This window comes from Strigops habroptila, chromosome 5 (assembly GCF_004027225.2).
Source record: "Strigops habroptila isolate Jane chromosome 5, bStrHab1.2.pri, whole genome shotgun sequence".
NCBI classification, from domain to species: domain Eukaryota; kingdom Metazoa; phylum Chordata; class Aves; order Psittaciformes; family Psittacidae; genus Strigops; species Strigops habroptila.
This window is the reverse complement of record NC_044281.2, coordinates 29,008,397-29,029,804: the sequence shown is the minus strand read 5'-3', so window position 1 is coordinate 29,029,804 and position 21,408 is coordinate 29,008,397. Positions and strand designations below refer to the sequence as shown.

At 39.8% G+C, this 21,408-nt stretch overlaps 1 protein-coding gene across 7 annotated transcripts in view; it reads right to left on the bottom strand.

Annotated features, from left to right (window-relative positions):
* Window positions 1-9,105: 9,105 nt before the first annotated feature.
* Window positions 9,106-21,408, bottom strand: part of CSGALNACT2 (chondroitin sulfate N-acetylgalactosaminyltransferase 2) — a 34,500-nt gene continuing 22,197 nt past the window's right edge. For 6 of the 7 annotated variants that reach the window (XM_030485501.1, XM_030485502.1, XM_030485507.1 and 3 more), the window contains 6 exons: window positions 18,103-18,319; window positions 17,471-17,572; window positions 15,545-15,723; window positions 13,817-13,911; window positions 12,293-12,374; window positions 9,106-11,150 (listed from right to left, as the gene is read on the bottom strand). In XM_030485501.1, coding sequence (XP_030341361.1) covers window positions 10,858-11,150; window positions 12,293-12,374; window positions 13,817-13,911; window positions 15,545-15,723; window positions 17,471-17,572; window positions 18,103-18,319 — 968 coding nt within the window. In that variant the 3' untranslated portion in view covers window positions 9,106-10,857. The remainder of the gene's footprint in view (window positions 11,151-12,292; window positions 12,375-13,816; window positions 13,912-15,544; window positions 15,724-17,470; window positions 17,573-18,102; window positions 18,320-21,408) is intronic. The other variant, XR_003991355.1, reaches the window with a different exon arrangement.

The window sequence follows — 21,408 nt, the reverse complement described above, 5'->3', positions numbered from 1 at the left end:
CCCACAATACCTCCTTTCTCAGGGAGCTTGCAAGTGCAGGAGCCCTGGAGGTCCCATAAGCATTTTCAGTAAGTTGAAAACTCTCCAGGGAAATTGTTTTGGTAGCCAGACATCCACAACAGGCTCCCAGAGCCGAACAGTACTACTTTCAGTCATCATGGCTCATTAGAAAAGATAATGATGTTTACCAGCATTAAGAGGATCAAGCAGGCAAGAGTCTTCCTGATGGCGAGTTCACACTCATAATTAATACGCATATTACCTCCTTGAAAAGTCAGTTCCAATTATGTCCCGTCCAGTCATTAGGATAAATTAGCTATTTATGCAGGCATAAGAATAAACAATAAAATTGCTTTCCAGGCACTTTACTGCCATTAGAGCATGGCGCAGTTGACAAGCAGTAACTCAATGCCCGTGAGATAGCTTTAGTTATGTTAGCAGCTACTTGATTTATCAAGTTAATAGTTCCCAAGAAACAGCTTTCTTTTAGCTTATAACTCAAGTAGCAAAATTCAGCTGACAACTGATATTAGTATATCTTTCGGAGATAAATCAGTAGTCCTTCAAGGACACGCAGGCAAATCTTCCATCTTCAGTCTGCAACCGAAGCATATAATTTTATCAGCGCAACCCCAGCTTCCCAACTAACCAGAAAAGCCTGAAAACAATAAGTATATGGACGCAGTTTTGTCTCTCAGTTCTCTGGAGCCACTAAATAGGGCTGTGTGGACAATGAAGTACTAAGAAAAAAAAGAAACAGAGGTTCCCTGACACTGCAGAGGCTTGCCTTCTGTCACTGTTCTCCAAGGTGGCCTTTGGAAAAGAGAGAAACAACATTTGGGGGTGTACTTCTGTAGTAATTTGGAGATACAATCCAAAACGTAACCATTTCTGTAACATTATTCATAACAGTAAAGAATGTAAAGGTTTCTATTATTTCCAACATTGTAAGCCGTTTCTAACATCAGCATTTTTGTGGCCTCTCAATACCACATTTAGCTTTTGCACAGAAAATGGATGCAGTTGATTACTACTCAATAACTTTGGGATCTTAGTTTATTTTTGTTATGAAATATTGAAAAGCAATCAAGTTTTGTGTCATGCAGAGAGTGTTCATACAGTCTCAGACAGATACTCTGCTTTTTCCTCATGAATGTGGTGAGAAACAAATTCTATCCACCAGGAAATGCAACATTAATTTCAAAATACTAAGCCAATAAATATAGTGTTTCTGATCTACTAGGATGCGTACCTTATGGTATTAAGAATACTTAGGCTTCTAACAACTAACAATAAAACACACTTGTATATAACAAGTTCTGCAAGGAACAGTGTTTCGCAAAATCATTTTAAGCTACTTGAAACTGTTTGTAGCACCTACGAGAAGAAAAACAAACAAACACACACTCACACACACCCCCAAACTAACCAAACACAGGAACACCCCAAAACACAAACAAACCAACCCAAACTCAGGACTGTTGCCATGCAGAGGATTTCTGTTAATAACCCCACCTCAATGCAAGGTGTGGAGTCCATTTCACAGGATTGAAAGAAAGCCAAAAGAAAACACAAGCCAAAGCACCAGTTTCAAACATCCCCACCTGATCTGGGTCAGGAAAAGAAGAAACTTTAGATTCAGTGGATACCTGCTTCCAATATAACTTCTTCGTATTAAGCAGGTATCTTACAATTAATATAATTCTGTTTGGAGGCAGAAGCCCAACAAGATCCAACAGAATCTCCTCACACAGAGAAGTGTAAGGAGAAAATCTACACACAGAAAAGTACTTAACATCTTTTTAATTGCTGAAGCACACTAAGGCTTCTTCGGATTCCTGTGGGTATTAAACAACATCCAGTTGTTTACATTCAATTCAAAGAAGATGTTACTAACACCACCCCATCTCTCTAAATATCTAGTAAAATAGAGTAGTGCAATGTCTCATCAACTGCAGCAACAGAGTGCTGGGGAACTCAAAGCACAGCTTAAAATTATGCATTTGATTGAAGTCTTTAGCACTTATGGCACTAGCAGAATTTAATGAACCACTGAACTATTCATGTCTGTGGACATTACAGCTCATTACTGAAGAGCTTATCTCAATTTGAAAAAAAAATCAAAAATCTAACCAAAAGCCAAGAATACCCACTCCTAAAAACCATAAAATGTAAGCAAGTACTGAGTAAATCCACAAATTAAAGCAAACCCTTTTTTTTACCTCTGTATGTCTCTTACCTCACTTCTCAGAAGTATCCAGTATCCAAAGATCCTAAGACAAATTTTGCAAGAACCCAGCAGCCAAAAAGTCACTTTGACAAGATTTTAAAAATAAAGAAACAAAAAACCATCCAACAATTGCTCTACATGGACTGCCTTTGCAGGCCAGAACACCATCTCACCCAAATAACTGCACAGTCCAGGGAAGTGTCCAACTTGCATGCAAAGAGTAGCCAAAGATTTGATCTGTCTCCAAGCTCCTCTCTAGAGCATACCTGAGCACCAAGAAGTCTCAAAGGTTACTCTTTTTTCTTCAAACTATCCCTTTAATGTGATCATTTTCCCTATAGTTTCTAAGGAAGTCAGAGAGAAGCCACTTCAGCTTGCATAAGGCTGCAGGAAATACACCCAAGAGCTCAGGCTCTCCCAGGGCCAAAGCCACTGCTGTACCCATCTGCACAAGTTCACCTCCTGCCTCCTGCACAAATGCATACCATTGCTTCTCCCAGGAAGAGCTCCCTGTTTATTTCATAGCTGTGACACTGCTGCCTGGACACACTTGGCACCACCTTCAGCAGGACCCTGCCAGGTCATATCTGTGAAGGCTTTTTTATAGCCTCTACATCACATTTTATTTTACTCTCTTTACATATATATATAATTTTTTTTTTTTTTTAAGAGCATTTTAGCAGAAGGCTGGGAACACTCAGGTGCTACCAAAGAGCATGTGCGCCCCCCATGGACACAGAAATGCCAAAGCAATTGCCAAAAAAATTAAGTTAGTTGCTGGAATAAACATATGATCATCTTGAAAAGAGTTTGGTAAGCCACTGGTATTGCAAATGGCAGGAATGGGTAAACATCCTCTTTTATGTGCAATTAAGTACAGACTGAAAAGCATTCTACCAATGGAAGAAAATTATAAAAGCCTTTAAGTTAACTTGCATCAGTCAGCAAAGTTTTTACAGCAGCTGGAATAAAAGATGAGAGGACATGGGTCAAGAGACCTAGGTCATGTGAGACATGCAAGTCCTATAGCTACAAGACAACCTCAAAACTGTTGGCATTAAAAACACTACTTTTGAAAAACTCACCACCCTACACGCAAAGAGAGCAGTTCAAACAAACCAGTGAAATCACCACAAACACCTGTTGAGGCACTTCATTTGGAGTTTAGAGAGACTTATTTCACCTATCCCAGGACTAAACTAACCAAAACAGGGCTGTGTGTTAATACAACATGTTTTATGCAAACATTTAGACTTAAATATAAAAGAGATTTACTTAACATTCTGCATTCAGTTCAGAATTACTTTTGCTGCACAGTACTGCCATACAGATCCCAACCTCCTCTTCTTCAAACCCAGCACAATATATGCTTTGCAAGAACACACAAGCTCTCCTATTCAAAAGACAGAAGCCATTCCCAAAAAGCCATTGCACCAAAAAGTACAGCCTCAGAATCACATACCACAGAAAAATCAATAAAAAAACTTACCTTCTGCTAACCCAGGAAAAAGATGTTGTTTAGGAAAGAAATAAAAAAACCTTTGCCCTCCTCAAGTTCCAACTAAGAAGAGCCAATTATTCTACAAGGCCCTAATGAAGCACACAGCTGCCATCATTACTACAAGCCCAACACCTGTGGCAAAGGCAGCCCCTCACGGCAGGGTCAGGGCAAGGGCCCATGCAGCTCTCTGCCAGCATCGCCTGGTGTTAAAGGGTAGCACTGCTCTGCACCTTCCTACAGGAGGTGCGGCCGATCTCCCAGCTGATGCACATTCACAGGATGGCGCAGGCGATCATGATGCTAAGATTTAAACCAGCTGGAAGCCTGGAAGTAAGGAAGCATAGGGGAATTTTTTTGCAGAGGGGTGCTGGCACCAGCCTGCTCCCAGGTGTGTCCTCCACAGCTGCTCTGTGGACTGCAACACGTGCACAGCCCAAAATGCACTTCTCCCTCTGATGCCTTAAGAAAAACTGACACTATAACGACAAACACAGAGGTCTACAGAGCCAGTGTGACCACAGAAATGTAAGAAGCAGCATTTTATCCTAGTCTCCGTTGTTGTAAAGCTTTTCCAATTAAGAGGTGGAACCCTTTAGTTTGCAAGCAGTCAGGCCTGATGAGGAGGAGATGAGCATCTTAGGGCATGACCCAAACACTGCTTAACTTTAGCCATATCTTGATGTTCCTCATCCTACTTCACAGCTGAGTAAAATTTGAATGACTAAGATGTAGTTGAAGGTCACACGCACAGCAAGGGCACCTCTGGCAAATGAAAGCTAAACCTACCTTGTATACACAGAAAGCTTTTGTCATTACACTAACGCAGGAGCCAAAGAGCTACTACACTTATGCTAAATCATCGCTTTAAAGGTATTTGAGGTTGTTTCCCTTTCAATCACCGAGACGACAAAGCAAAGAACTGTTTAATTTTATTCTGAAGGTTATATACTGGCATGCATTAAAAAATTCAATTTAAATATAATGCCTGCATTCAGATTTAAGTAGTTAGGGGTTACCCACCACTTTTCTTTCCCTCCTTATGCAATTCTCCAGTCTTAAATACAGTTTGCAAAGAAGTTTTGAGTTTCATAGGAGTGTGTATCTCAAAGTCCAAAGGGTCACGGGCTTTTATGAAATAAAAAAAAGGCAGTAAGTATTTTATTCTGGATCTAGTGGACCCAAAACTACGTATTTCCTTGTATTTTTTTCCACTTCTTCACCTGCATTTTCTGACTCTCCAAACCAGTATCTACTAGTCCCACAGAATGACGTATTTTTACAGAAATTCAAGTTTGCAAAAGCACAACCTGAATTCATTCTTGTAAAGAGTCTAAGATAAAAGTGGGCCCTGAGCTAATCTCATTTTGACTTCCTTTAATAAAGAGCACTTCCCCTTCCCCCCATAGATTGCAAGTTCCTTGGAAAAGGTTACAATTAATGAGGATAGCATACAACAGCTAAAAAAATAAAACAACCCCAAAATTACTTCTCCATTTGGTGGCACATGTTCCTAGTTAAACAAATGTTACTATATTTACTACTCTAACACCAAAATGCACTGACTCCTCCAGGAAAACACAGCTGGCTTTTTACACTTGGACCACAGCTTAAAAAAGGGAAACCATGCGTTAGATAAATAGCATCTGTCAAAACATGAGGATATGGCCCAACACCCGGCTGTAACCTGAGCACCGACCCTGAGCAGGCAGTTGATTCGGACTCCAAAGCATAATGTTTTCATTTATCCTTGCAATGCCCAAGCAGCAGGCAGCCCGAGCTGAACAGCGTGGGGTTTATTCTCCCTCTGCAGGCAGACCACACCTTGGGAAAGCCAGGAGCAGGTCTCCTCCGTTCCTGAGTGCCATCACCCATGTCTGACACCCTGGAGCCATGCACCTCAGAACCACAATAACTGACAATGACCCAAGCGCACCACTCAACCCCATGACGTTCCTCCTTTCTCCGGAAATTGCCTGTGGTTCCAACCGAAAGGCCTCAGCCCATCAAGCTGATGGACGTTGTGTTTGCACCCACTTAGGCTGGAGGTGACCAGCAATAATGTGAGCTCACTGAAGCATTCGTAATTTAGTTTCTGAACCTTTTCTGTGGATGGAAACTCCCCTGGGGCTTAACTTCTCTCTCAGTGCAATTCCATGTCTGTGGTAAAGTAGACAGAAAATCCAGACCCAGGCTTCCAAGGAGCTTCCAGGTAGCACACAGTTCCCATGGCCCACACTGGCCGCCGGGAGCTTCAGCCTGGCAGGGAGGACCGCAATGCCGAGTTCCAGCTGCCCCGTTCCCACCATCAGACCCGGCAGCCCACAGCTGCAGATCCATATGGTAATAACATTATCCCTGCAGTCCCTGACAGCAGTTACAAGCTTGAGACTAGACACAGCTAACATCTTTCAGCCATTTAGCCAGATTTATGCCTAAAGCAACAAGGAAAATAGATTTTATTATTTGAGAGATTTTAATATTTCCTCTCTTTCTTGGAAGAGGTTAGGAAACACCTCCGAAGAAGAGTTACGCGTTTTACTGAGAAAGAAAAAACCTACCCTGCATTACAGCATGCAGCAGTAACCAGAAAACAGCTATGGAGCTAGATACAAATGCATTGCACCTATGCTAAAATGCAGTCAGAAGTTTAATGCACTTATGTAACTGAAATCACTTGTAAACTCACTTTATAAGAAAGGCACATCCTACTGTGTCTTTTCTACTTCCATTACAGAGCAGAAATAATGCTGTCAAACATCGGGCGTAAGTAATAGTCTTAAATTACTGCTCTTTCCCATGAACTTCATGTTGCCACAACAGTTTACTGTATTTCAGCATGAAATCTGACAAACATAGAAATAAGAAAAAGCCTAATCTGTTATACGGAGCTCATAAACAGAGTCCTTTGTGGTTTAAAGCCAGTTCTCAGAACTGGTAAATGTCAGAGAGCAGTTCCTGCACTGCCTGGCAGCTCCTGTCCTGCTCGCAGGGTCTGGCTGCTGGGCTTTCCCTTGCTGGGCATCACCATGGCTCCATCAGCTGGGGCCCCCAATGGCTCTCGAGTTGCCAAAGAGCCAGGACCAGAACTTAAGGAAGGCAGATGGCTTTGAAGTACAGAGTTGGAAGAAGTAAGGGAGCAGCCATAGCAAATTAAAAACTGACTGAGTTAATAAGGGAGGTAGCACATAGAGAGATGAAACACAGTACAAGAAACACAATGTGAGATTTAAGGAGGTGAGCCATACAAGTTCTCAGGATACAATACAGCATGTGCAACTTCTTTTAGGTATGCTAAGGATTTGGTGAAAACACAATCTCCAGATTCATACACACTTCTAACCAATGCGGGTCAGTGACTCTGCTTTGTGTTAACTGCTCAGGAGCATAATTAATGTGCCACTGTCATGCACAGCCACATAGATGAGAAGACACCTGGTCAGTTAGCTTGGGCTAATGCAGCAGTAACTTGTAGCAACTGCGGAATTTGAGTCTTGAAATGCGCTCTACCCCTGCCTTTCGCTGAGACTATGGCACAGAAGCCAGAAAAAGAGAAGCACTTCCAGAGGACTTTTTGCCAGAACTCCCAAAAAATGACAAAAAGCAGAACAGCACCAGGACAGCAGTCACCATGTGGTGATCTTATGATCTATTTGTGTAAATCCAAGTAACTTTTAAAGCAGTACAGTGAACAGAATCATTCTCTCTGTAATTCATAGGTCTTGACCTTTTCTCTATTTTGGGATTACTAGGGATATATAAAGCATCCTCTGCTCTTCTGGGGGATCCCTGTTGAAATAGACAAAATAATCCATCTGTGTAAATAGTCAAGTTAAATATACTTGAGAATCATAACGACTTAAAAACTAATTTAAGATTCAATTAAAATCTAAAAGATAGCTATTTATAATTTCTAACCTAATTATATAACAGGGACAAATGAGTAGGTAAAATTGTAAGATGCTAGGGAACATGAACTGTACATGATTAGTAATAATTCCCTGGAACTGTAAATTGTAAATCATGAATAACAGTTTTTAAGTAACTGATTTAATTTCCCATGTCAAAGTTGCTAATAAGCTATGCCACAACCTGCAAAGCACTATTAGAGCTAAGTATTTTCCTGCTGTAAATGTTCTACAGATTGATTGTTAGCAGTGAAAAAGTCTTCCCTACAGATGCACTCAGTGAGGCATGCGTACCAAATCCAGTACCAGGCAGCAGCAAAATGCATCTGAGGAGATTCAATGCTTAAAATTATTCTTGTTCTTATTATTACCATTGGGCTGCGAGTACCTTGCATTGACTCGATAAAGCACACAGCCTGTACCAGTATCTCTGGCTTTTGTAATAAATGCCATCCATGATGGTTGCCTGTGCTCCTAACGAGCTGCCCAGCTGATGCATGCCATAGCAACATGTTCTTACACCAGCAGTTATTGCAGTGAGCTGAACCAAGGCAGGAGAAAACCAGGGCTCAGCAAGGGCCCCCGAGAGCTCGAGTCCTCAACTAATCAGTTGTGTCAATACCCAACCTTGATTTCTATTATTTCTAAGAGTTCACCATTTCTAAGAGTTCTGACTTCCTTTTAACTCAAGTATATTCACTTCCACATTTTGGCATGGTGAATGGAAAGAAAGTTTTCAAAAAGTGGTTCCTGTTGACTGCATTCAGCTCCTGACTTTCCTGATTCCAGCATCAGCATTGCAGACCATTTTTGATCGCACAGATATGGACAACTGACACTTCTCCTTCCTCACCCTTGCTGATAAGCACAACCACCCAGTGGAAATTGCAGAAGATAAGAAACCTGGCTATCAGCATCAGCAATCTGCTGTGTTTCCAAAACATGGAAACTGGGACAACCGGATCCTTCTGGGATAGCAGCCGAGCGGTAAGAACTGAGGTGCAGCAATGCTTATGACCTCTGCACTACCTCAGTATCCATTCCAATACATGCCAAGCAGCGTTGCTGTCAGTGAGGGGCATTTCTGATGCTTGTGCTTGTGCAGCAGAGCCAGGACAGCAGTAGCAGCCAAAGTTTTAAGGGCTGGAGGCTCACTAGAAAGTCTTGCTTATATCTTTACTCCAAATCATCATGCCCATGTATTAATCTTTTCCTCACTGGTACCTTATCATTTTTGTTAGGAACTATCAGACATCTTAAAGTAAGATAACATCTGGTATAAGCTTAAGTTGTCTGGGGAACTAACTGCACTTTACTATCTGGTTTGGGTAGATATTCAGTTGAGATGGAAAAATGACCTGGTTGAACTTCTTGCTCCAAATACTATTAGCTGAATCTGGAGTGTCATCTGCCTCGTAAAATATTATCGTAAAAACTTCTTTCAAAGAAACAGCTTAAAACAATTTCTAAAATGCAGAAATTCCATTTATTATATTGAGAATATCAATTGCAAGAAGTCTTGCAATGCATTCTCTTCACTCTAAGTACAATACAGTACACTGTTCTCCACAATAAGTTACATAAAGGCAAATTTTATGTACATATAAAAAGGATCAGTGGCCGCAAGTATTTGCACAGCATAACTGCTATTCAGAAATCAACCATTTATATCTTTAGTTGCCTTCAGAATTCTTGAAGCAAATTGAATTCATAAACAGACCTTTATTACCTGGTTTGAGAAGCGTTTTTAACTCATTTCCAAAATCAGTGGAAACTATGCAAATGGTTTAACCACTGAATTAGCATTCTCGGCATTCAGTCTATAAACATGTGCATTAAAAATGAGGCATGCCATATGGTAGCATATAAGACACCATGGAGAAAAATCACCTGCCTGGATTTAAACTGCTTATGCATCCCAAAATACCCAAAAGGAAAGTAGCAAAGTAGTAGTGCCATTATACAAGGCACTAATGAGACCACAGCATAATTCTGCTTATGCATGCATAAAAAACAAAAAAAAAAAAAAAAAAAAAACCCAAACAAAAAAAACCCCATCAAAAAACCAAACCAAAACAAAACACCCCAACAATGCCCTCAAACTGAAAAAGTGAAGAATAAGGCTACAAAGATAATCAGGGGAATGGAGACCATTGTATGAGGAAAGACTGCAATAGCATTTGCTTTTTCAGTCACAGAAATAGCTGAGAGTGTACGATGGCCTTCCAAAAACATGTCAGGAAAATGCCAGAAAAATAAAGAAAAGGACAATACTGGCATAATAGCAAATGAGCCTCTAATAAATTTATATGGGAATGAAAACATGGTTCCTCAACTTAAAGGATGAGATGTACACACAGGAACTTCGAATAAGGAGGAGTGGAGCCAAAAATCTTTAAACAAATGAGTTTAATAGCATAGCTCAGTTCATAGAAGGGATTCTGTGATGTGGCTTCTATTGCGGGAAAAGACCAGACTCAGAAACGCCCAACTGGAAAAATGTTCCCAACTCGTCTGATCCATCACGGAGATAAGATGGTTGTGTCTGTTTTAAAGTGTGAAATTACATTATATGCTCTAAAATTCCACTTAAAGATTTTCATTCCCCTCCACCCCATGAATTATTCTATCTTCAACCACGTGAATGTCTGTTAATACAGCAAACGCAGCACCAAGCCCTTGCTGTGAAATCAACAACCTGAACAGTTGACGTACCAGTCAGCACATCCTGTACAACTTCCACGGTGAAATTCTTTTTCACACCTTTCTCTTGTTTCTGCGATGGAGTGTAAGTATAGCGTCCTTCTAAAATCACAGTGCAGTGAGCCATACAGACTGAAAATACTCAAGACAACACGAAAGATTATTTAATTCTTAAAATAATGCAAATATAAAAATTGAAATGTACCATGTGGAAAAGTGTTGAATTGTACATTCCACTGATTTTTCCAATCCATACTGAAGTCTCTTTCCTTGAACTACATACACTTTCCAATTTATTAGAGGTGCTTGAACTTGCAAGATATCTAGGTAACAGCGCAAGATATCTATGTAACAGCTTAACAGTCAAAGAATTACTCGGAAAACAAATATAAGAACCAAAAACCCTTTAAACTCTTCACTGAAAAAGAGAGGCACTGCATTGTTAAGCTGAATTAAGGCTGTAAAATGGTGCTGGTTCACTGTGAATTTGAAGTCATCAAAAGCCACAGGGTTGACATTTAACCCACTGCTTCGCTGTTAGTCCTATAAGCCTGCTTACGGAGGTGAGTCTCGATCTCCTCCCTGAAGACCAGCATCCCCAGGTGTGAGTGAGAGGCCTCATTCATGGCTTTGGACTGGATACACATGCGATACTGCTCCGGAGTGAGTTCGTCTGCACAATGTTTCTCATGCCAGAGGTGAAAGAGACCAGGGACCGGTGTCCTGATCACAATAAGGTCACCATGCAAGTACTTTCTGTAAAGGTGAACATCCTCACCGCCCCAGCCTTTCACTTCCAAGTCAAAACCCCCTATAAAAAACAATATCAGAAAAAAGTTATTTTGGCACACAGGCTAGATGCAAGGCAAAAAGAGTAACGCTCCTTGTGTAACATATTACCAAATCTGGTGTGACATTCCAGTAATTCTGGAGCAATTAAATTTAAGTTTTCCATGCCAAAGCATGCCAAAAGAGGGAGAGGAGCTTCAAACATACCACATCCTTTGCGGTGGAAACTGCCCGGGACACAGATCATGCTGGCTTCAGAAAGTCTCTTAGAACAGTGTCTCCAAATCTCATTATGCATGATATCCCATGTGACAGCTGCAGAAAACTGCATGCAAATCTCACTGGCTATGCTTTTGGGTTATTTTTAGCAATCAGAATAGATTCTAGCAGCTGGAAAATGAAGCAGTCATGCACCATATAAAAAGCCCTCTCTAAAAATGCCAGCAACTACTCCATAGGTCACAACTCAAAAATCCAGACTAAGAAAGGAACCTGTTCCAGCATTTAAGTTCTCTTGCCTTTCCAGAACCACAGTGTAAATCGATCCAAACTCATGCACAATTTCAAAACTCATGAAGACTTCCTTTAGCATATACCTTACGCATGGCAATATGACTGCTATCAGAAATCAGCCAGCATTCAAGCCATTTTACAGGGCATAGGGCTACATCATTATGCCTTCTGGCAGGCTGTCTTCAAGATGGTTTTCCAAATTTCCAAGCACACCTAGCTTGTTCTCAGTTTTAACAGCATGCCACAAGGGGGTGGTAAAGCATACCGCTAAAGACTCAAACAACTCTTCAACTACTCAAGGTTATTGCAAAGAATTTGAATGTTTCCTATATGTTAGTGGTTTATTTCAAGGATATGTTTCTTAAACTTGATTAATTTGCTTTAGACAGTCAAAGTACAAGAAAATGAAAGATTTTTAGAGGATCTATAGTGAAATGTTGCTACTAAAAAATACTGTTACTTTTAACCAACACTCATCAGATGGGACATGAAAATCTAAGAAAAAATCCAATTTATCTCATGGGTCAAACTTGTCAAGCAAACCTGACTGCTGAGCTTGGAAAATAAATAAATTCATTACTTTCCAGTCATTAGATAAGAACTAAGAATCAATTTTTAAACACAATTTTTTTTTTTACATTTTCCTCTTACCAACAGTCAGAAAGTCTGTCCGATATTGACAAGTCATCCCAAAGCCAAAGTCCCGCCAGAAACCAGAATCCTTCTTGTGTACCTGCAATTATAAAACAGTTTCACTTTGAAACGCAAAATACAATGAAGGAGGTATATTGCAATTGGTTTTGTAGAACACTAAGCTCTTCCAATCATTTGCTCAGTGCAGGATACAGCATATAACACTTCTAGCATTTTCATGTAATGCACAGATGTGAGCTTCTTAATTACCTGCTGTTCACTTCACCCTTTGCCATCTGATTCCAAATACTTCCTCTTATTGCAATTTCTATGTTTCCTTTCTGCCACACCACCTCTATTTTCTACATATCTGTTCAGACCAAGCAGTAAATTTTTGGTAGTCTACTGCCAAATCATTTGTTCCCAACACTCCAACTCCTACCTGGTTTCTAAGGCCACATTTGTCTCTTCTTGTTCTGATACAATGAGAAAAAGAAAAGTAAGTTTTGTGATTGAGGTAGGCAACCATAACGTTTTTCAATCCAAAAAAGTAAACAGCAGAGCTGTCAGGCAGCAGCTGACTCCCCTCAGCTGGGACTACCTGAGGGCATATGTAAAACCTTCCCTCCTACTTTCACTAGGATCCTTGCAAGAAACATAGGGGTGAGGGTTATTATGTTGTTTTTTTTTATTTTAGTAAGGGTGTGTTACACTCTCCTTTCTCTCCTCCAAACTCATCTATGTCAAAGTCCCAGCTGCAAAACCCAATTTCATTTATGCAGTCTCCTGAAAGAGAGTCAGGCTAAACACTGACTGTGGCCATTCCATCTTCAGGCAACAAAGTACTTCTTTCTGCTGAGCTCTGAATGATCCTTATACCTATTCTCTTGAATGTTTGTGGGGTTTGTTTATTGTTTTGACTACAAGGTTCCCTAGAAGCAGTGTTTCTCACTCCAAAAGCGAGACGAAATTAGCAGTATAACAGCCAATGATTCTGGCAGATGTTGGATGGCAAAGGTAAAGAAACAGTCTGCACAGGGTACAGCTGTCCACAGAACAAAAAAATAAAAAAAAAGCAACTGACTAGACATCTTAGCCCACTTTGAGTTACATGGCACACTTCCTGCAACTACCATTTGGTAGTTAGCAAAGAGAGTCCATACTGAGGGAAGCTTATCAAACATCATTTGTAGGTTTTTGCCTTTCACCACTTTGTTTGCTGGAACCTAAGGTGAAAATTGCTGCCATGTTATGCCACTATCCTCATAAAATAGTGGCTTTCCAAGCCAGAATTAAACAATAGATCAGAAATGCCAACTTCACTTGACTAAAGCGCTTTTTTCTTTTTTTAAATCTAGAACTCCAAGTGCATCTGAGTTTTTTTCCTGTTTGATAAGCTTTTCTTCCAAGTGCTTTGCCCATAAAGTGTTTAGATATGCACTGCCAAAGGTCATAAGATATCTCAGACTATTAAGTTACACTTAATTTTGTTTTGATACAAAGCATAACTAATTTCTATTCAGAATAAATTACACTGCTTACCAATTGTTGCTCCACAGGGGGTGGTATATCTTGGTTGGCATAGACAATAGCAGGATTATAAAGGCTGAATACCACAGGATAAAACACCTTTTTCCCTGGAAGCCAAAAGGTAATTGTTACTCACTGTGGGCACACTTTCTGAAAGCAAAAGGAAACTAGAAATACTCTTTATGTAAAATACTAGCTATTAGCCATCAAAGTGAAAACAAGCACATAAGTTCTAGCTGCTAGGATTTAACATTTAGGTAGCCCATAACATCTAGTGAGGCAGAGCCCACAGGATTAAAAAATAGATGTACACAAGTTTATATATACTCTACAGGTATACATTCATATATGGTTATACATACTTATATACGTATAAGATATTATATGTATGTATTACGTATCACAGTATCACATTAGATGACAGTGAAAAATCCCTGCAATAATGTTATGCAGTAAAGCTAAAAAACAAGTCCAAGTGACACCTTGCAAAGGTTAGTTTTATGAGCTTGCCTCTTTGCACAAGCATTTAAAAGCATGTACATCTAGGATGTCCTGCAAGGGTATTAAGCATCATGATATTCTGATTATGCTGTGACACCACTTCTATGCCTATTACAACAGCCAGATAAATTTTTTTCAAGGATCTCTTGCATTGCCAGTGCTACAAAGGTATTGACCACATGCCATGAGAATACTCAATACCCTGATTTGGGCATGAACTCTGAATGTGTGAGCAGCATTTACAGATCTCACTTGAAGCAAGGGTGACAAACTGTCAGTATGAATTGTCAAGCAGTCTCTCAAACTGCCTTCCTTGTGAAAGCTCACAAGATGCTCCCCTCCAAAGCTTTTCCAATTATTTATATAACTCGTTTCATGAAGTGCAGAGACAGACAGAAATGAAAGAAAAAGCAAGAAACAGCATCCAAATATCTAGCTTATAGCAGAATTTCTTGCCTGTTTATTATGTGAAGAAGTAGTACCTATTCATTCCAAATTGACATTTGAAGAAAATGGTTTCTGGCTACGACAAATCCAGAATAAGAGTAAGCACTTAAAAAAAAAACAAACAAACAAAAAAAAAATCCCCAAAAAAACCCAAAAAAAAAACCCACCCAAGCAAATGTTTGACAGGAGGTGGTCTTAACTAGCAGTCTTGTTAACTCGAGAAAGCTTTATCCTTCTTGGCAGAAGCTAGTAGAACAAGCAAGCTTCATACAAACTTGAGAAAAACAGTCAGAAAATTTCAGAGCTTGGGATGTAAATGTGGAGCATTAGCTCAGTATCTCTACAGAGCACATCGTGCAGCTCTGCTGAAACCCTTTCATATATGATGTGTCTTGGCTACACAAGTGCAAGAAGACATAAATCAAACTTGTTATAGATTTCAGTATAACAAAAATCATCTTCCACTGCAAGTGCTACACTGAGTTTCGTTACACAAATTTACACGCAGACCAATTGTTAAAGCAATTAAACTGTCCAACTTTCTTTTAGACAACTAAATCTTAAGAAAATTGTACTTCTTGTACAAAAAGACATGTTCTTAAAACAAGCTACACTAAGACAAAATCTATTTCTCAATCTAAATACTATTGTCCTTTGTGTGCAGAGTATTTTTCATCTTCCCAGGATCATGGTATTGAATAATCTCCACCATTCCAGCTAGTTTTCTATATGGTCAGTTTAAGCAAAACAAGGCAACAAGACTGGGTTACAGCAACTGTAAAAGGAACATACCAGGCTCAGCATTTAAGCGACAACTGTTGAGGAACTCAGCTGTGAAATAAACATCAACATCACAAAAGAACATCAGGACCTCGCCCTTTTCCCAGGCTCTGGCACCCACGTCAAGTCCTCGGCCTCGGTTAAATTCCTCGTTCAGAGAGACAAGTGTGTAATTGTGGAAGCTTGTTTCTCTAGAAGAAAAAGAGAGCCAAACACAAAATAAATCTAGAGGTGGGGCAGAATAGATCATTTATACTTTTTCAGCATTTTATAGTAATTTCATTCCAGAAATATTAAAAAAACCCCAAACCTGTTATATCATCAGGATGAGGAAAAAATATCTGTTCCAGTTAGTTGTCTATTTGAAGTGTCAGAGTTTAGACATTGCAAAGAAGATGGACCTCAGTCTTATGTTGGAATTTCACTTTGCATTTAGTCATCCAGACAGATGAAAAAGGCATTCTGGCAACTGACATGAATTGACATGTTCTCTGAAATTACAATGCTTCTGATTTTTGCCCCCATAAACTACGAAGTCCTGACTAACAGAGCAATCTCTCTGTCTTCACTACACCAGAGAGAAGGGCAAGCAGAAAGCCAGAGTCCTGGCATCACCAAACTCATAAGGCAAAAGGCCATCTGTGAGGTGATGCCACCATAACATAGTCAGTTTGCTTCCTCTCACTATTTCATACCAGTAGCACACATGCCTGTATTCATCACAAAAGATGGAAGGAACAGCAAAGGGCAATTGCATATACACCAGGGGAATATCTTCAAGCAAAATTGTCTACTTTGGAGACATTTCAGAGGGCAGTGCTTGCAGAGAACAGAGTGAAGATACTCAACAGTAGCATCGCTAAAAAGATAAAGGAACCAATGAGTTAGCAGCACTGAATCTGACTCAGAGCTGCGAGAAGAGGAGGACATATCACAGGGAGCATGGCAGGTAGCAGAGAGGCCTCAGAAACAGAGGCTGCCAGCATTCAGCAAGCTATGTGCTAGGGAAGCTCTATGGGAGGAAGGCAGAAGCACTCCTCCCTTCCTAGAAGATTTCTGTGCACACCAGGCCAACTCACTGTCACATTTAAGATATTGACACAACAGCCTATGCCTAATACATTTCATCGAGTAGAGCCTTGGTGAGCGCTGAGAGTCAGGGATTATGTGAGATCTCAGCTGATTCTTGGCTAACAAGGGTAACAGGTTATCAGCTCATGGATGAGCACAAGAGCTCAGGCAGAGAATGCACCTCTTAGGTGCAGCTTATGGATGCTATTACCTGTCCCATCCCTCTGGAGAAAAAAAAACAAACACAGCAACATTTGGGAATTTTATACCCATACTACTGTAATGCTATTTGCTGAGACAGCCACAATGAAACTGCATTTAAAGTTGGTTTATAGCAGAGGGTAAGTATGGGCCCAATTACCTAGAGGATACAGAGCAAAGCTTAACTTCTCAGACTCAGCAGCCAATCAGCATACATGTTTGACTACATTTCTCTTCCTTATCATCAAATAAAATTGAATCTCCAATGAAAGAACTATTGAAATGCACATCCCAGTTCCAAAGAACTCCCTCCCCAAAACAAATCCAGTTTCAGATTCTGATCAGTCTCTTAAGACTGAATATTCACCGCAAAACTCACCCCTGCTGGTTTTTGGGCTGTCAGATAGAAACCTCAAAGCCACTGCTTTTAGTCTTTTTTGGCCTATAACTTGATTTTTAGTAATCTTTGGGAGACTTTTGCAACTTAAGTGGTAAAATGCCAACCAAAAAATAGTGTACTGTAAGTAAAGCTTACTTTTCCTATTAACCTATAATGGACTAGAACCTTACTCTTTTTATTATTTATTTAAAAAAAGCACACAACAAAACATTTTAAATGCCAATCAATATTGTTTGCATTGACTGACATTGGATCAACAGACTTACCTAGCTACAGATTCTAGGATGCCTTTTACTTCTGATAGCCCATCTTGTCCAAAATACACCACTGTGAGATGAACACGCTTATCTTGATGAATACACACATCCCTGTAAGTACAAACATAAGCCGATATTAATAATTACTTGCAACACAACAGAAGCTTCAAGTGCTTAAAAGCTACTACATCTAAAAGTATTAGCAGATTTAAGTATTCTGGTTAGACTTCAACTAGCTTCTAAAGAAAACAAGGAAAGATGTTTTCCCTTTTCTTTCCCCATCTTTCCCATTTGAATCAGAATATTCCAATACTCTGCATCTCATTCCAACAATTTATTTTATAAACAGGAGCTCAAAAGCTGATGTAAATATGAAAATTATGATCAAGATCATCTGTGTCCAGGTTCACAACAGCCCTGGCATTTAGTCTAGAAGTGCAATTTGACAATCTCTTAAATCGTTTTAGAAGGAATGTTTTCTCCATATAGTAGGCTCAATTACAAACACCCCAAGGCAGTTGTACACAATGTTAGAATCATTAGTTCTGTTGCAAATCCACCAGAACAGAAATTAATTTTGAAAAGCAAACAAAATACTGAAAATCAGCAATAAAGCTCACTATATAATCTCATGCACCTACCTAAAGTTTTGCATAAATTGTGCAAATGCCTCAGTTCTTCCAGCAAGAGGGACAATAATGTTAATGATTGATCTAGAAATATCGACTGTTTCACTCTTCACTTTCATGAGGGGTCCAAAAGGTCGGAACAAGGTGACATGTCTGTATTCCATGCCATCCATCTTCTTATAAAACAGCTCATACTGTGCACCTTTATCTCTTTCTGTACGATAGTAACCTGAAGAATAAGTCACACATGTAATTTGTAAAGTCAAAGATCCCAGCAATTGTATTTCAGACACACCGTTTTTCCCAAGAACTAGAGAAGTGAAAAAAATAAAGCTTTAGGGAAAAAGCTTCTGGGGTTTTCCTAAAAACAATCAATCTACAAACCATCAACAATCACAATAACTTCCTACCCTCCTAGACCAGATCTGAGAAACAGTCCCAAACAAACTCCTGCTTCCCTTGTTTCTTAGAGACCACAAGAGATTTTATGGTCCTACATCAACTTCTCAAGCAGAATTAGTTTGGTCTTCCCAACAGAAAGGGAATTCAGCTACTTGATATCGAAAAGGATGGCTGAAATCTAATATTGCCTGCTCTTAAACCCTTCAGTAAGGATCATCCCCAGAGCTAGTCCACAGTAAAAGTTGAGATCATCTGGCCAGCAATCAACACAACACAAGCTGTGGGCAGAACAAATGACACAGTAACTTGCTTGACAAAGCCTGCAAAATCTGAAATGTGATATCTAAAAAAAATAATTTGTGTGATAAATGCTGGAATGCTTTAAAATTGCTTACATTGCTGACCACTAGCTACAGTGCTTTCTCTCTGATATAAAGACAGTGGTGTTTTACTATAGCCACAGTCCTCTAAGGACATAGGCAAAAGTTTTCTACATAGCTGTAACACTGAGAAAACACCAGTAGTCCTCTATAAACAGGATTACCTATTTAGAGATATTTTACTCTTAATGAGTAGGAAAATCTATCCTATTCAGAATATGGTTAATTTAAAGACATCAAGGAAACAAGTTAAGCCAACAGCCTCTCTAATTTTACACCACAAAGGAAAAGACCAAGACTTATCCGTGGCATTGACTGAACTGAGCTTTGTGTTGTTAATTCCATATCTATACTAATCTGAGAGCAAGACATGATGATGGGAAAAATCATCCAACAGAATTACCCTACGTTCATCCCATCTCTGCTCTCATCTCTCACCCACAAGGAAAAGGTGTATTATAGAGAACAAAGCTACGCTATGAACCAAACAACTTTAAGTTGAGCTCTCCACACAGACCATTTGAGAAAGCTTAAACCAACAAAGTCTTTTCTGCTCAGTATAGATACTGTCCTTTTTGTGGTTATTGTCCTTTTTGCAACTGAAATCAAGAGGGGTCAAGGTATGTGAAGGGAACAGTCCTCAAACTTAGAGCAGCTTGGTTTTGTCTGCCTCGAACTAGAAAGCTTTGCTTCTCTCCCTATTCCCAGGCAAGTATTCCTCCATACTCACTTTCTTTCCCTAGATCTACCCAACTCCCTCCATGTTCCTCTGCTCCAGCCTCTCTCCCCAAACCAAATCCAGTCTCATTCAGTGACGTTCCCTCCTTCTGCCCCCATTCTGTATCTGCCCAACAGCCACTTTTTCACAGCAAGCTCCCTATCCCACTCCAATATTCTGCTCTGTAATGCATCCCTTCTTGCAGGCGAGCGTGTGCGCTGGTAGACCTGATGGGGGACATGGATAACCACCACAGAGGGTCTGTGGGAGATGGGGTGTAGCAGAACAAGCCAGTGCCTTAAACTGCAAGTTAATGGTGTTTGAATACAACTTTTCAACTTAAATGCTTTTTACCCTCAGAATAAAGTTCTGAGATGTATGCTAAAAACAGAAATTATTCTTTTGTGAACACAAAGCTGAATAAAATATGCACCATATTTTTATGCTCAGCATGACAGTTTCAAATCAGTATTGATTACAAGTACTGAAAAGGGTGTTTCAAACAATGGAAGTCCACAGCGTTGACTCTTAGAAGTAGAAAGATCTTAAATCCCTCTCAATCCTTTGCCATTCCAACCCTTCGCACTGCATAGTCTAGCACTGTACCTTGAAAACAGCTTCTTGGTTACTGGAGCAGCTGATGCCATCATGGCATTTGCACACCATGCTTTCATGCAATATACAGTAAATACTTTGTACCAGTAATCCTGAATAGATTCACATTCGGTATTGTAGATTACGTTCTTTAGTATCTAATAGCTGTTTACAGATGAAAATACCATTTATAATATAAGCGAAGTTTTAAAAAAGCATGTCACAGTTGTCTGTCTTGAATCAAAGGACAGGCTGTCAGTTTACAACAGAAGGCTGCAGTACAGAAGAAAAATTTGTAGATTAAAGTAACTTTAAAGAAATCCATCATTGCTGTTAGTTCCTAAAGACCTTAATATGAATTTCAGTAGTGCCTTGCTAACATTTAATTGCCAGGAGATTCCCAGCTTTTGAATCTCAGCATCCTACCAGTGCCACACGTTTAAAATAGTATGTGCTCCTCACTGTGAGCTAACCTCCATAGGCTATCTACTAATTTGAATACTTTTATGGGATTAAAGCTTCTACACACAGAAGCCAGAATTGAGAACAGCCAGAAAAAGAACTCACATCTGTTTTACTTCTTAGCATATTCAGGTTTTTAACACTTGGGACTGACTCATGTAATAAAACTTGCTATCTCACCTTCCAACTAGCATATGCTGTCTGCCATCCAAAATAGAGCTCTATAAGCAAAGAGGTAAAAAGCAGCAGAAATAATTTAACAGCTGTTATTCCTGGTCCATGAAGCTTTACTCCCTTCTCAAAGTTCTGTTTCTTACCAAACAAATCTAGGAATACTGGGAATCAATTACTATTAAAGCCAAAAAGCTGTTCTTCTATGACCTTGAATACTATTACTTTTTCTACAACTACCAAGAGTGTTACCAAGAAAGTGTCTATGGAATTTAAGAGATGTCCCTTATTCGTATATACTAAAATTGTCCCTTGAAGTTCCCAGGACACTGGCCAGTTTCTGGTCTTATGCAGATCATATTAAAGGGGGTGTTTGCATGATAAGCAGTCAAAACTGTCCTGTGGATTGCAAGGACTCTGGAAGTTTTGACTCTGAGCTTGTAGTGCTGGGATAAACAATCTTTTCATGCCAAGGATGGGCGGGAAGTCTTCCCTTGAGATTCAGACCTAAAGACAGTTTCTGGCCTTTGCCCAGTTACAACTGGAAACACAGAAGCAAGAGAAATGGGCCCAAACAGGAGCACTCGAATT